The 17,296-nt window shown below is 39.0% G+C and overlaps 1 protein-coding gene across 3 annotated transcripts in view; it reads right to left on the reverse strand.

Annotated features, from left to right (window-relative positions):
* Nucleotides 1–17,296, reverse strand: part of CNTN3 (contactin 3) — an 82,476-nt gene that overhangs the window by 14,666 nt on the left and 50,514 nt on the right. For all 3 annotated transcript variants that reach the window (XM_026857432.1, XM_026857433.1, XM_026857431.1), the window contains exons 6-10: nt 16,579–16,715; nt 14,182–14,311; nt 12,796–12,946; nt 2,887–3,014; nt 1,283–1,458 (exon numbers count right to left, since the gene is read on the reverse strand). In XM_026857432.1, coding sequence (XP_026713233.1) covers nt 1,283–1,458; nt 2,887–3,014; nt 12,796–12,946; nt 14,182–14,311; nt 16,579–16,715 — 722 coding nt within the window. The remainder of the gene's footprint in view (nt 1–1,282; nt 1,459–2,886; nt 3,015–12,795; nt 12,947–14,181; nt 14,312–16,578; nt 16,716–17,296) is intronic.

The following is a 17,296-nucleotide window of genomic DNA, read 5'->3' on the forward strand; positions in this document are numbered from 1 at the left end:
GGAAAAAAAATAAAGACCCCTAAATGAGGCTCTGATTTGGAATTATGCACATCTTTGTTTTAGGAAAAAGCTGTAATTTTTGGCAAGAAAAAATACTGCATTTTCCAATCACCTTCTGATGCCTTAATTGAGCCATTAAAACTGTCAGATTCAGGTTTTGGTTTGTCTTTAACCTTTCCTTTCTAATAATACTATTTGTATATACAACCAGAGTACAGCTGGGGGGAAATATTACTAAATAAATAAAGTTCATGTAGCAGTACTGGAAGGTAACGGGCTATGAAATCGGAGCATTCCCATTACAGCATGACAGATGGTCAGTTTGTAATTCTCAAAATATTTCTGTGAAAACGTACATGATATATGAATATCTCACGGCTCCTACAAGGAAATCTCATCATCTCCACATGCACTTATATTTAATCAATGGCAAACTGCAGAACAATCTGTGTGTTTGGGGCCTACTGATTAAATGCTAAATCTTTCGAGGTTTTACAGGCAAAAAGAAAAAAGTTAGGTGCTGAAATGTGTGTGTCTAACCCACAGCTATTCATTCCTCTAGAGCGGGAGATCTGGCAAGAATATGTGAAAGGAAACTTTATGAAGGCTTATAATGGCCAGTTCCAGGCTGATGATGAGCTGCTTGTTTTGTTATCACTTGGCGATGGCTTGTGCTGTAATAAGACCTTTTGTTGCAATTGATTTCATTCTCCTGATACATCCTTCATCTGTCTTAATGCTTTACTTTTCATGTTTTGATTAGAAAGCTAAATTCTAAAAACCATTAGTGTCACCACACCTCCCCCCCCACCAGCAGCATCTCTGCATCCTGCAGAAGAACTATTTAATGAGACATACGGCTTCTCACCCAGGGATGCTCAGGCAGAATGTTGAGGGATACACTAGGGATGCAAGGAAAAACAAGAAAAGATAGGATGGTCTTTTTTTCAGCTTTAGGAGGAAGCTCACAAAGTCTGCATCAAGTTCCTTTATCTGTCATTGCTGGGTTTCATGTGATCTTGGGGAAAATCACATGGGGCCATGTGCAGAAAGGTAGGAAATTGCAATACCTCAGGTCTAAAATACAAAGTGTCTGAAGAATGGGTTATGGGCAGCAAGCTAGCTCAGTGAATGATTTCCTTCCAACACAGCAAAAGATTCTGCAGGCCCAAAAGAGAAGAAACATCCTATTTTTACCATGTTGAAAAATGAAAAAAAGATGAAGCCTGTCTGTGCTGCATACATCTATGAGGCAAATGAAGAGAAGGTGTTTGCAACTTACCCCTCCAACCTTCTCAAAGTGAGAAGCATCTTTCTTGAAATCAGTGGGTGTTCCATTGAAATACCAGGTGAAGCTGATGTCCAGTATAGGATCATGCTGAACCTGGCAAGGCAAGACAACGCTTTCTCCAACAGTGACATCCATGTTGGAAGGTGCCAAAGTAATTCTTGTTGGCTCTGTTGAGAGCAAAAGTATCAGTTATTGGATTCTGGTATTGCTGAGCTTTGTTTGCTACTAATATTCTACCACGTTCTTCAAATCCAATTAATGACAGTCACTTCAAATTATGCAGCTTGACTATAAATGCTGCTGCCCGACCCCTCTTGTTGGAGCACTGTGTCCTTGCACATTTAGCAGCGGGAGCTACTTGACACTGAAAAGGTAAATGTTAACCTGCTGTGCACAGGCCAATATACTTTATAAAGCTAAAAGCACTGCAAGCCACAGCAAGGAAATTACCATTCAAGAGCACGTGTGATTCTCAGCAATAACACTCATGTTTTGGAGCAGGAAGCTGTAGTAGCAGCCACTGGGAAGATTAAGAGGTGGGAGTGAGAGAAGGACCTAATAAAAATCTGGAGACTAGAGGAAATCCACATAGGGTAGAATTTGTTGAATATTTGGGTCCATATATCATATAGAACATAGCATCATTAAGAACAGCTGCTTGTTATTCCAGAACCACATTAATGGAGAAAAATTTCAAGTACTGTAAATATTGTAAAAATAAAATTTAATTCTAGAAATCCTTTGTATATAATTCTATTATTTGTATATAAAGGGACATGAATCATTTAGGAGCACAGACTGGAAATGTGACCCTACTAATTCACTGAACAAAATAATTGTGTTTGGATCTATGAGATATATAGGATATGCAATGCAGGGGGATATTAGATACTTCTGAGTTTGGAAAACCTTTCAGATATTCCAATCTTGAAAAAATGAATGTCATGAGAGAAGACATTCTTCAGATAAACTTTACAGACTGCTGGTCCTTTTAATCCAGTATCTTAGACAGCAGCTAGTAAGTGATGACTTAAGGGGAAGGGGCAAGAAGCCTTTTAACAACAATTATGTACACCAATTTGCATTTGAAAGATTTTATGATTTACTGCCTGTGGAGTCCCTGCACACTCCTGCAGCTGGAGTTTCTATCACATCTTCTTCCGTAAGGAAACAGCACATAGTTCCTTAGGGCTAAACAGATTTTGGACTGGAATATAAAATTACCTCAAATATTTTTTTAATTGCCATGTTTTTTTCTCAACAAATTAAAAAAAAGCCCTGAACTTAAAAGCATAATTGTGCTATTTAGTATTTAGGTAAGTGAGAGAAGGGAGGAAAGCGTTCAGAAGTCTCACTCTGACAGATATCTTTGTCGAAGACAGAAAATCCCTCAGTTTCTTTCCTCTCACCCAATAAAAGATCTATAACAAATATCCTTTTATCTTTATATATTGTTAAATATGTAACTTAGACTCTCCCCATCACATTCAATATTTTTTCAATAAGCAAACAGACTCCACATCGTTGCAGGCTTCTGTTGCAGAGTCTGCAATTCGATTTAGATCACAGATGACCCTCTGTTCCAGCTCACCTACCTGTAACTATTAAGTTTGTTGTGCCACTGGCTGTTCCAAACTGGTTTGTTGCCAGGCATGTATAGCTTCCAGCATCAGCTTTGGTCACGTTGACTAATCTTAGTCCTCCATCCTTTAATAACACGATTCTAAAAAATTATGAAGAGATTTTTCAAAGTTGCAGTATTGGTTTGTAGACAAAATGCTTTAATACTCACACAACCTGGTGTTTGAAAATTTTATGGCCATACACTGTCAATTTATAACAAACTTGAACCCATCTGTACATTACTCACCATTTGGGACACCAGTACAACCAATGTTTAACATATGTGTGTGTGCATATGTATGTGTGTGTGTGTATGTGAGAGAGAGAGAAATCCCACGTTAACTCCATCTTTTTCAGCTGCACCAATTGAAACTAGAATAATTTTCAACTGTATTATGCTGCTGTCCATATGCAATGGGATTTTTCATGAACAATCTACATTCTGCACTTTTTAGGATTCAGATACAAGCCTAACACTGACTGCATTGAAGTCAATAGCTCATTTGCACAACTGACTCTAGAGTTGGATTCAGCCCATGCAAGTATAAACTCAGTACTTGTTTAGAAAGCAAACAGAGTTCACGCCGTTGCAGACCTCTGTCTCAGTTTGTCACTCACACTGAGCAGGAGCGACCTGCAGACATGGTAGAGGTGTGCTTTGTGGAACAACTTGAAGGAAAGAAAATTCCCTCCACCCCACACAAACTCCAGCAGTAAGAGTCATGCCAAACGGACAGACAGCACAGAACAAACCAGAAAGATTCTTATAAAAGATGTAGACAAAAGGAGACCTGCAGTACTGATATAGACAGAAAAGCACCAGCATCCCAGTACAGATGACACCCTAGCACTGGAGGGATGTGAAGGTAAAGCTAATTTGACTCCCTCTTCCCCTATTTCTATTCCTCCCATCCATCATATCCTTAGATACCAAGTCCTATCCTATCCTATCCCATCCCATCCCATCCCATCCTATCCTATCCCTTCTACCAAGTCTTCCCTAAGATAACCTGAAGCAGCTATATAACTAACTGCATACAAAAATGTCCAGAATAGTTAACAAGAAGGGAAATGTTTACCTGATACACTTAAGTCAAAAGAGCTTCAGAGCTTCTCTCTCAGATCCTGTCAATCCATTTCAAAGGTACCAAACGAATCACAGAGGCTATTCTGTCAGTTCCCTAAGCACCTTAGCTAGAAGGTACTTTGGAAATGCCCCAAACACCCACATCTAGCTACAGAGAATCAACAGAACAGCAAACAACATTAACGCTCCAGGGGAACCTCTAATGACATTAGTCTTACACAGTTGTCAGAGCAAGTATCAGCTGGGAAAGCAGCAAATGTCATGAAACATAACACTGCTATCTTCCCTTTCTCACAAGTCATGAGGACTTTGGCCTCTCGCTTGCATGTACTTTATTATTAACCTGCTTCTTTATTCAGTACAAAATGAAATACACACCCCTGCTGCTCTTTTTAACACACTTGAGGCAGAATTAGTATCAACGGATCTTCATTTGTCCCAACTCAGATTTAGTTCTCTACAGTTAAATACGTATCACAAAATGTAGGTGGAGAGGTGTGCTGTGTTGGTAGGAATTGGGATCACTGCCTTTCTTCTCAAAACTTGTCCCAAGCATGGGATAAGCAGGATACTCACTTGAAAACACAGGTTCCTTGCTCTTCTGGCATTCAGGTGCTGTATCTCACAGCTCAGCGTGAGAAATTCTCCCTGTGAAACCCCGCATGTGCCACAGTAGCTGATGAAGGATAATGCAAGCTTGACAGCCCTGCACCAGCACCAGGGCAAGCCTGTAAGGACTGTCAGGACGGGAGGCAGGCACAGCTAAGACACACCTGGTGAACGCACCACTTTAGGTTTAATTGCACTGGCAAAATAAAAGCTGGCACATAAAAGGTATATGCTTCGCTAAGCTGCACTGTCATTATTTATATTGATTTATATGTTACAACGGTTTCTGTGTTTTTTTAATTTTTTTTTTTTTTTTAAGCAATACACCTGAATCCATTATTTCAGAGAATAATTAAGTTGGTAAATAAGGGCAGCAGAATGCAACTCTGGAGTCTGATGGGTTCAGTGATCTTACCCTTCACCCTTAACTTCTCTGATGCTCCAAACCCGCGTTCACTGCCTGCAGACCACAGCGGTGGGAGCCGATCTATCATGGCTCTGTGGTTACGCTGCTCCTTTCCCTGAACAGCCAGTTCAGCTACTCCTCAAGGCCACATGGAGACTGCATTTTAAATGTCTGAAACCAGGAGCTTGGATTCCTTCCACAATGCACCAGTATCACACAGCTCTTTGCAATGAAACACATTCTAGCAATAAGCACCACTTTGAATTGTTTTTCTTAATTATCCTGAATTGCATTTTCTATTTTCTTAAAAAAGGTGTTGCAACACTCATCACTGCAGCTGAAATACATTTCCTTTGGGCAAAGGTGATACAATCATGAAATTAACAGATGCAAATTATAAATGAGAACAAGTCACCTTGTTAGAATGACAGACAAAAGCAACTTATGTGGGGGAGAAAAGAGTTATAAATAGACAGTTTAATCAGTTTACATCTGGAGGTAACCATCTTTCAATCTTCCAAAGCGTACCGAGGTACCTAAGCCCATGTGGTGGCGTTTGAGGCATATTTGTAAGGAGGGTGTGCTTCATCACTGTCAGCTCAGCTGACCTCCCTGAGGCTTATTAACTTGTTTTGGAAAATTCCTAAGTAATATTTGGCTGCACTTTATATCAGATGGAACATTTATAATTAAATCTTACAATATGGTTTATAGGTATTTTAAATGTGTTAAAGACATGATTAATACATTTTATAGGTAATTATAATGACATCAGTAAGAGGTGTTAAAATACATCAATTATGGTTGCAAGGAAGCTATTGAATTGTTGGACTTTCTAGCTACCTGTATATTTTGCAAAGGCTTCTATTGCATCATCTACTTTGAAACAGTTTCCAGGAGAATAGAATGCAAAACCAAATAAAAACCTAACAGTGTTGACAAAGCCTGAGATCAAACAAAGGAAAAAACAGTATCAAGGTATAAACCAGAAAATGTCTATTGTTTAATTAAAACTAATCACATTTACACTGCTCTGAGCTATCTGCAAGTCTAGCTTGCCTAAAATAATTAAGTAATTGGCTTATTAAAACCAAGATATAATTGTTAAAAAAACCCCGACCAACAATCAATTCTAGAAAAAAACTACTGTCAAAATAAAATCTTTACTGGTAAATTAAAATAAGAAATGCTTTACTTTTTCAATTACAAAACAGTAAATGCAGTGCAGCCTATGAAAACACTGAACACAGAAATAGCTCTCCCCCATCCTGCTGAAACATCAAACTGAAGCTTTTAGTATACTTAAAATAATTAGATATTCACACACTGTGATAAAACAAACGTACTGTGGCTGGCCCAAGGCCAGGAAGCGATATGGATCTCTAATACAGAAAAGCAATGCATCCTTTCGTGTTCCCCATATCTACAAGAGGTTTCCCAATACATTTCGCTGAAGGCCAGCAATTTTTAAAGTGAATTTAATTTTTAACAACCTGCATTTTTTTGATGCACTGGCAAATAGCAGAAACTTTTAGCCCTGTAAAATAGAGATAACTGGTGCAATAATGTTTTGGCACAACCGCAGACTGATTTAGGACCTCTTTGGTCATGAGATCAAAACATCATTGACAAAACCATCACCTCTTGCTAATTCTTGGGCAAAATTGTGGGAAATTAATCACTGAGAAGATTCTTTTTGTCCAACAGTCAACGGGATGCCATACCCCCCCCAACTAAACAAATCTGTAACAGCCAAATGACCTAACTCATGCCATACTCTTTGACTGAGGTCAACAGAATGGGGAGAGGGATTAACCAACTTCAGTACTTCACAGTTCCTGACTTGAGAGGCCCATGTTGGTAAAACTGTGAGAGTCTTCCTGTCCCACCCAAAAACCAAGAGCATGAATTTGCCATTACAGATCTTCCAGAGAGATGATGTCAGTGGATGTTACAGTCTCCATCAATTCTGCCCAGTCTGTCAGGTTTTACACATGACATCATAATTTGTTATTAGTTACCTTAGTCATAACCAACCATGGAGAAATCCAACTGTGAAATAAGCACATGTACTTCTCATACCGTTAAATTATTTTATTATTGTTGCAGACTGCACCAAATTTTCATATTTTCAGACATGGAAACAAGTATCATCTGGGACTAGAGGGCAAGTGGTGCTCCAGGATGCCAATCTGAGATCTGTCAACTTCAGTATCTGTAGTGTAAGAATATTCAAGCTATTCTGCATTCACTTACCCCATACGGATTTGCTCAGAAAACTGGCACAGCATTAGCTAGAGGTTTGCATAGTTCGACCTTAGTGACCAAAATCCTGCTAAATTGAAATGCTGGTGCAGTACAACCATATACACGACTCCAAGCCAGAACATGCCTCAGGATCCAAGACCACAAGGCTGCCACCTGAAACTTACTGTCATGAACAAAACTGTTAATGAACGCAGATTTCCTCATCTTCCTGTGACAATACTTTATTACTAAAATATCAGACATAATCGAACTAAGTAATCACTGCCTTTTTTGTCAGGTTATTCAGCAGAAAAAGCAACTCTTAGATCCTTATTGATATGATAATAAACATAAATATGCTGCTTTTCAGTTCATAACACTTCAGTACAAAGGAACAGTGGAAAAGTGGGTCAAAACTGCCTTTTTATATATCAATCAAATTCCAACTAAATTAAACCAGATTAATTAACAAGGAAGTCAGCAAAATAACAGCTCCTATTGAAGTACTGGTAAGTAACTGCATTACTTCCCACAACAGCATTTCAAACTGTAAGGCAAAATGAAATAAAAATACTTAATTCAAACCACAGGGAAGATAAAACTAGTAACAGATACTTCTAAGAATCATGCAACATTTTATCAGGAATTATTTCTCCTCTTTTCTTTCCCCCTTAATTAGACATCACTTCACCACAGTTAAAGATGCTGAAACTGGAGATTTTTACGAGAACTGCACTGGAATATCTTTTAGTGAAGTTAAAGTTTGTAGCATCTTTTTGTCTTTTTCTAGTCTTAGTAACTCTAGAAACATCTAGGAATAAAGGCGGATTTGTTTACAGGTGAACCACTGCTCCACATCATCTCAAAATCCCTTGTACGAATCTGTTTCCAGTCACATATTTGAGGCAGGAGCACAGGACCCACTACAGCCAAATGCAGCTGCTGCCTAGTGCTATATATTTCAATTAAAAATCACATACATACATAAAACATTTAAAGGGGTCATCTAGGTTGCAGCATATTTTGGTATGTCTTCTGGTTTTGATGAGTTAAACTAATATCAAGTGTATTTAACCTCCACCTGGAGGTGGAGGTGTCTCAGACCAGCTTTTCAACACAGAAGCAGCAACATGAAGACAGCTCCAGTTCGCATCCTCTGTGCTCCCTGGAGACACTGAGGGTTATGGCCTGCTATCAGTAGAAGGTGTTCTAGATTAATTTGGAATAGAAACCTAGTTGTGGGCTTAACAACTGCAGATAAAATATACTTTAGAGACATTTTTTAAAGGACTTATAGTATGAGATGGCTGGCAAGAACAGCCTGAGTACAAGCTGTTCCCAGAGTGGTGGTGTACACTATAACCATAATATCAAGTGAAAAATTACCTCTGCCATATTCAGGTATCCTCAGTACCTGATCTGATAGTCATTAAAGACAAGAGATAATTCCAGATTGTTATGCTCATTACATTACCCAAAATTATTTATTTCAAAGGTCCAAAACTGCATTCTGGTGGGCAGCGTATTTTCCTTCAACATCCAATTAATTTAATTCCCATTTTCTGTCTTTCTTTCTGCATATTTTACAGTGACCCCTATGCTTTCACTTTTCTGTCTATTCCACTGCTCTTTACTGTCTAGTTTTCTTGATATTCAAGATATTCTAAAAAAAAAAAAAAAAATCACATATTTTGCAAAACTAACAAGAAATAAGATTGTATTCTTCGATGTTGAGTGATTTCTTAGTCCAGAGCTCATGAATCCATTTTGAATGACATTTTCTTCCGTCCACAAGACACACCATATTCAGCTCATTTAATTAAAATTTACTGAGTCATTATCCAAATCTTCTACATACTGAAAACGCAGCACCATTTAAAAATACATTAAAGAATACAAGCAGCAGTACCATCAAAACAAAAATCTTCCAGGCTTTACTAAAGTAACGTGGTCTGTACCTCCAGCAAAACACAAGTTCTCTCCCAGAAAATTACTATGACTACACTGAAGTAATGGAGGATTTGTGCTTAATTTTTATTATTCAAATGGGAATTTTCTTAAAGCATACCGACTCAATCCATGTTGCTGCATCTTGTGTGACATTTTCACTTTTACAGCTGACATTAAGAACTAGTTCTACCCTCATGTTAAGCCATGTTTGGCCTCTAAGCCTTCCAGAAGGCCTTCCTAGTTTGGGTACAGTCCAAACTAGTGTGATCTAACCACAGTATCTATACCAGAGTGCTGGCAGAGTGTACTAACACGTCCTCAGAAGAGGACTCACTCCAACATTTGTCTACGTTTACATGAAACACAAAACATTACACTGTCCCTGTTCTCTGCCAACACTGAAATAACTCCACTATAACACAAGCAGACCTACCAAAATCAACAGGAGTATGGTTTTAACTACTCAAGAGCAAACAGATTTGGGAAACTATACATGTATTTAATCATGTGAAATACAGTGCAAGAGCTGTTCCCTTATAGGAACTGGCTTATGGAGACAAAACAACTTGCTGAACTCTCTGAAGACCCTGCTTGCTTTTTACAAGCAAATGGCAGTGATAAGAGAGAAGCATCTCAGTCTCCATCTCACACTTAATTTCTGTCTGTCTCTCTTTAAGGAGCACTCTGTGAGCCTGAACCCTACCGTAGGTCTGCGCTCCAAACGTAATTAAGCTCATTCTGCCTCCCCTACCTCTCCTAGGTAAAGGGCATGCTGGACCGCTGTGGCCAGCATTACCCCTTCTGGGAACTCATTCCTCCCTTTTTCTCCAATTAGAAAGGGCACCTCCTCCTCCTCCTCCCCCCAACTGACTTCTCCATTAGAAATGCAGTTAATGGTTGAAAAATGTACTGCTAATTGGAAACACTTTCCTGAATTGCAAGAATTGTAGAACTGCAAGAAATTCATGAATCGCAATTATTCATAGCAGACAGTAATGAACTCCAGTGCTTTCTGCAAAGAATCCCATTTCTGCTTTTCTCTGAAGGTGAGCATACTTCATTTAGATTAATTCAGGATTACTGGCTTGTTATTATGTTTCCTCTATAAGCCATTTACAGTGTGCTGTCAAAATATAGCAGGAGACACTTTGGGCCATATTTTGGAAATACCTGCACTTTGCAGAACTAAAAGCTGTAATTTATGGTCATAAATCTAAGCAGGCAGCATCATGTATGATCAACCATTTTCAGAAACTGAACATTACTTTCTTTTGCCTGGTACCATCACCACAAATGAAACTGGTGGGTAGTGCTTTTGAAGGGCAATCCCAAGCAACCATTAAAACCAGATCTGATGCCTATCCAGACGGATACTCACAAAGCAAGGCACAAGTGGTGGCTGGAATGCTCTCCTCTGGGACACTGTGTGGAGCCCTGCAAGGTCCAGGCAAGCCTGGCAGCTTTGAGTATCATGAATCAAACCTACACAGGTTATCTGAAGGCTGATGATGGGCAGCTCCAACAAGAGATGGGCAGGCACAGGAAGGAAACCACTCTTCCTGCCTACCTTTTTATGGAAATGGTATGGGAACAAAACCTAGGATATTCCCTAAATGGAGAATATCAAGTGCTATGCATTTACATACATGCTTTACGAAAGTGATCATAAAAATATGAACAAATGAGAGAACAAATGAATCATCAAAAGGCAACAGATTTCACAGGAGTTTTAGAGATCGTTGTGGCCCTGTGTTACAGACTTAGTTATCAATGTGATACTATAGGACAATGGGAGATTTCACACTGAAAGAAAAAACAACTAGTGTTATTCTGAATGAGCTCTTGCTTGCTTGCTGACAGGCGCGCAGCCAGATACTGAGCCTGTGGTACCAGTGTAAAGCTCTATAAAGGCAGATGCCTAATCTTCTGCCAAATTGCCACATTTGACAACACTTAACACTAGAACACATGAAAACTATTGTGGTCCCTCTGAAGAAAGAGCCAGGGCTGCACAGATCAAGACAACAGCAAGTGTGCAGACCTTTTGGGTACAAGGAGAAAGCTCTAGCCTTATGATGGAGCAAATACTGGTCTCACTTGAGACCTCTGAAAGTTTTGACCTATCTGGTAGCATCTTCTGTGCTTAGAAATTTAAAAACAAAATCACAATGTGGTGTTTTACAGGAATAAAAGTAGAAAAACTCCACCTGTTTCAGAAATAGCTTCCCCATGATAGGCTAAGCTTTGTACAACTTAACACAAAGTCCTAGAGGAGCAGAGATACATTCATGAAATCACAACACACTGCCATGGCAATCCTCCTCTCGGAGGAGGAAACAGAAACGTTCAGGTTCCTCAGTCTCATGTCTGGACTTTAGGACTCTTCAGCGATATCCCTGAATTATCCTGCTATATACAGGGTGATACCAGAACACTGCAAGAGGAACACCTCCCATCATCCTGTCCTCACTGCTCCCAGGCAAACCCTATGACTTTCTGTGGCTGTTGCTGTGACTACAGTCTGTATCTAACTCAGCCCAGAAAGGGTGCTGCAAAAAGGCTGACTTCAGGGTAGACTAAACCAAATAGTTATTCTGCTCCTCCAAATTTTTACAGACTGTATTGAGTGCTGAAGTGCTGCAGCTGGAACATCCTAAGCACCAAAACTGCCTAGTTTTCATGCTAAATCAGATATGTAACTATCTTAACTATCCTTGCATCCACGGAGTTCTTTCCCTGTCTCAGTTTATCACCTGAAACTCTCAGTCTATACAAATATTGAAATGTAAAACAGAAAGCTTGTAAAGGCAGTGATCCCCAATGCTGGAGAGGTGCAAAGCAAATGGCTGGTCCAGAGCAGAGAGAGGTACACTTCTCTACAGCGTGATTATACAATTTAGTCAGTAGACTTGTGCAATTTTAGTTTATGACTAATTCAATAATGCTTTAACAGTTATCGCTGGAAAAAATGTTTACATGTTGTTGGAAGTCAATAGCCAGGGATATAGGTGAATCACAAGCTCTCCTCTGAGAATTACTAACACCAAAACACATTCACTCATGTAAACACTAAAGCAATGGTGACATATGTTATCATTGGTAGATAAAATTCATGGTTGCTTGAAAAGAACAGGGAAGCGTATTTTAATTTTCTTTTCTTGTTTTCATCTGTTATTCTGGACCTCCCAATTATTAACTTTTTCCTTTCCTCTCTCACCCACATAATCACCATGGCTAATATGCCTCATCAGCCAGCATTTTCAGAGTATTTTGTTGAAGGCTTTCAGTACTGTTTTATAGGCTTTGCTTTCCAGTTTTCTATCAGTACCCAGTTCTCTCTAAATTGGACCAAACTCTACATTAACCTGAAAATAAAATCTGACCCTTGACCTTAAAGAGAGCAATGTGCATGCACTCTCAGTGCTCAGATACAACAATTAAAAAACAACCAAACGCCCCCCCAGCTAGACAGACTTCAGAGAAATTTTACAAATACTTGCATCTACAGATGATACCACTGCATAAAAGACATAAACAAGCTTTCTGTAATATTAAAACAAATAAACCAATGTAACTTGATACCTTTCATTTTCGTGTAGCTGCTCACCTCCCTTCTTCCAGGAACATTTGGCCTTAGGGGAAGCTTTGGGCTTGCATTCAAAATCAACTGTCCTGCCTATTTGAACCTGGATCAGTTTCTTCATTGGATTCTTGGAAAAATCTGGAGCAGAAGCTAAAACAGAAGGGATAGTAATAGTGAAATAAAGTACCTTTCATTATATTAACGATACTACTATTTAGCACTTAGATGACGCTTCTCACATTCCAAACACAATTAAACAGATCTTCCACTGGACAATTATGCATTTCTCCTCTTTATACTGGTACAAAAGTGAAGGTCTCAGTTTCGTAGAATATATCACCTAATGAAACGTGCACAGAAGATCACACCCACTTCATCTGAGCTGAAGCTGAGCGAACCCAACGAGCGTTAAGCACATGTGCCTAACTTTACGCTTTGGTGACTGTGAGCATACAGGATTTGTCTAAGTCCAGGGAGGGCAGTCAACACCAGCAGTCTCATTAAAACTCAAGGAACTGGTTGGCTTCTAGTTTCGTGTGAGAATGTAGGTCAGATCAGATATGTTAGATGACATTAAATTACAGCACAGCTCACTCTGAATGGGTAATAGTTTTCATTAACAGTTAAGAAAAGGCACATGGCTTCTACCCATACTAGCACTAAACTTCAAAAGGAAATTCATTGTATTAGGAGATCAAGGCTGAGGAAGCAGTTTGCTGCTCGACTGTAACCTTAACAACAGAAAGGAAGTAACTCACGTCCCCAAAACATACTGCTCTTAGATGCTTAGTTTTGCAATCAGTCTACGCTGTAGGTAGAAAAAGCACGAGAATATGAGTGCATAAGGCAGTCACAAGTTCAGTGTTTCCCTCAAACAAACGGTTGTCACTACTTTAGAATCAAGGACACGCCGTCTGAATGACTGACTGACAATCCCTTGTCCCCTCAATCAAGAAAGGTTGCACAGAAGAGCAGCCTATTGCTTTTAAATGACACAGTTCCCCTGGGAGCACTGGAACTTCTGTGCAGAAGGTGAGTGCAGCTGACTGATGTGTGGAGCCAGTGCTGCCTCCAGAGCACATGAGCGGTTTTAATCTTTGGGCCTGTGTCCAAACCCCCATCTCTGCTTTTCCCCCAATGAATAATTTAGCTGTGTTCTGTTTTAAAGCAGTGAATGATTGGACTGCAAATCCTCTGGATGCAGATGAGTCAAACTCCTTGACACTGCCGATAAAAAGATATTAGGTCAACAAAAATGTTTATTTTAGTGATAGCATCTGTGTGAGTTAAATTTGAGATTGTGATGAGGTAGAATATAAGCCAGGTGGAGGGTGTGAGGAGAGGGAAAATGAGGTTTGTGTTTTAGTGAAAAAGGAAAATCTTACCTACAACCCTGAGCTCTGCACTCGAATAGATGACACCATGTTTATTTTCAGCTATGCACTGGTATCTGCCAGAATCTGTCAGATTTAGATTTGATATTGTAAGTGCACCATTTTCAATTTGGATCCTTCCCTGAATATTAAGAAAAATATCTTTATTGATGATATATTTCCTGTGAAAAATTTAAAATAAGTAAGAAATATAAATAGGACAGCATAAGTACAATAAATGAGGTAAACGCAACAGCATAGTCATGAGAACAGTTCTAAAATAAGCTCCATGACCGCATCATAGTATGGCGACAGTGATCAAGTAAGACTTGGCAACACAGCATATGGAATCAATGCTTCAAACTTGCTCAGTTTCACAGAGGCTTTGCAATCTCAAATACCCTTGTATTTCCCCAGAAATAGGGACAAAATTGTACTAGGCTCCTCATGACAGACCAGAGTATCCAAACTATACAGATGGCACTGGCATTTCATACCATTTAGAGATTTCACACATGCCATTTGCTAATGAGCTCTCTGTAATACTATGCAGAAAAAATTCCAACAGTCATTAAACGGAAGATACATATTTAAGTGCCTTAGAGCCAACAAAGCTACTGAAGTACAGGGATCTTCTCATCTTGCTTATTATTGGAAAGCTATATGAACTCAAATAGGAACTGACTATTTTGAGGATGGAGCTGCAGGAACTGGTGAGAAGAGGAACCAGTGACAAAGACAAAACCAAAGAAGCTTCTCCTTTGGGTAAAGTCAGAGAAACAATAACTGACAAAAGAACAATTTGCTTTAAAATATTTTCTATTTTTTCTTTGGATCTGGACATGGCTTACCAGCCCTAATGCAATGACACTCACTCTCTGCCTTTTCCTAAAGGCATGTACTTGCAGTTGGCCCCAGTGCAGGATGACTCTGGCTAAATACGGGCAGCCTGGACAGCTCAGCTCAGCATCTTCCTTGACAGGTCCCCTCCCAGTTTATTGCAAGGTGCTCAGCCAGTTAGACAAAGGACAAAACAATCCCAAAGAGGAACAAGCCTGGGTCTTCATGTCTTGATCCTCTCACTAGCATCCCAAGCTGCTCTTATTCTTCCTTACAAAAGATTTGTTTATGGAGAAGGGGAGCTAAGCGGAACAACCACAGCAGATTTTTGTGGAGGAGACCCAGCATGAAGAAGGATTATTGCAGTCAAGGAGCTTTAGACAACTGATCACTATACACAGAGAACTCCTGATGTCTCCTCAGCGCCGGCTTTGAGAAAGTTAGGCCTATAGTTTACAGTCTTTAAATATTTCCAGAGTAAGTCACTCTTACGCCCTGACACCATGCCAAAAGGCTGGACACCAACACTCAAAAGTGGAAAAATGGGAAGATTGAATGAAGAAAGGTATTTTTGTACTTACTGTGGTAAAAAAGCACATTACCTCAGTGACTTTGTATGATACAGTAACAATGCTCTTAAATCACCGAGATGAGATTTTGTACTCCCTCATTTAACCTGTCCGCAAAACACTACCATTCCTTTTAGTGAGCATATAACTGTAACACTCTCAATGGTAAGAAATGTTTTCCAGTGCTTAGATCATTTTTCATAGCCATCCACTGAATGCACTTGAGCAGTCGCTCTTTCTTCTTCAACTGTGAGTCCCAACGTTGAGCACAACACGCTGGCCAAGGGCAAAATGCTTTCCTGTGATGGGCTAGTGCCCACAGTTTATATTCCTGATAACCTGAACTGGGCAGCTTTCTCAATGAAGCAGGAAGATTTAAAATCAATGTGGGTATCAGATGCTTTTCTGCATTTCTGATCTGGGAGATCAAGTACCTCACCTTCTAAGAACAACTTCTTTTCCCTGTCACCAAATGCAGTACTTTTCATTAATTTACTTCAACAACTGTATTAAAGCAAATACCTGTGTCATATTTCTGTTTATATTTCCTCTTTGCATCAAGTAATAGTGACCCTATGAATTTTTAGGATTTTTGTCTTTTTTGACAAGAAGCTTGAATATGTTTTATTACCTTCAATGAAATGCTAATAGCAAGTATAACAAAACCATTCAGAGTTCTCTATCCCTCATTTATGGTTCTTAATGTATAACTTTTTAATTAAACTTTCTTTTCTAGACTTTCCTTACATACTTATTTCTATGGTTCTATCATTGCTTTAGAATCTGCTTTTAGCTGGGATATTTTTTGTACAACATAATTTGTCTTTGTGTTTCTAGTATTGCAGATTTTGAAGTTTCCATCTGGATGCTCTTGACAAACATACAAAAACTAGTATCAAATACTTCTCTTGATTAATTATATGCACTTTTGTGCATTCTCATACTTATACAAAGCACTGCTAATTTCACATAGCATCGTATTTTCAAAACATAATGTTACCTCTATTGACAGCTGGTCTCCATTCTTCAGCCACCTATATGATGGTTTGGGCTTCCCACTTGCTCTGCAATCCCAGTATAAGGTGTCCTCTACAGCAACTTCAGTATCTTTTATAGTCTGGATCCAGTGAGGTTTTGCTGCAGAGACAACAGTATCAACAACAAAGACCCTAACAAGTTATTGTTCCACGTGAGAATCAAAGGGTTAATTTGCAAGGCACTCATCAGTTCTCTGCATAGACTGGTTTGTACCAACAGAGGTTCTCACTGGTTCTGCTTCAAGTCACCTAATGAAACAAATTGCTCACCGTTCCTTTTATAAATTTTTATTACAAGCAGTAAACCAAAGGAAAATGAGGATTACAGATCACTAAAGCTGAACTGCTGAAACCAGTATTAAAATCACTAATGATTAAACAACACAACTTGAAATTGAGATAAACGTAAGATAAAGAAATTAGTGATGATACTGGAATTAAATAATTGAGGTAGTTAAATCATCAAATTAATACTAAAGAGAATCCTTTAACTCCTAAAAAAACCATAATGGTATGTCAGCCTTAGTTCTAAATACCATTAAAATTGTTTTCTAATGCTAGTCAGCACTTAATTGGATGAATAGTTGGATATGAGAGACTGTTTTTGAAAGCATTAGTCTTAGCACAGCATTTGGGTGATGCAAACCAGAATACAGCTTTAAGAAAGTCCATAAAAATCAC

Source organism: Athene cunicularia (assembly GCF_003259725.1).
Source record: "Athene cunicularia isolate RWA chromosome 12 unlocalized genomic scaffold, athCun1 chr12_part1, whole genome shotgun sequence".
In the NCBI taxonomy this organism is placed as follows: domain Eukaryota; kingdom Metazoa; phylum Chordata; class Aves; order Strigiformes; family Strigidae; genus Athene; species Athene cunicularia.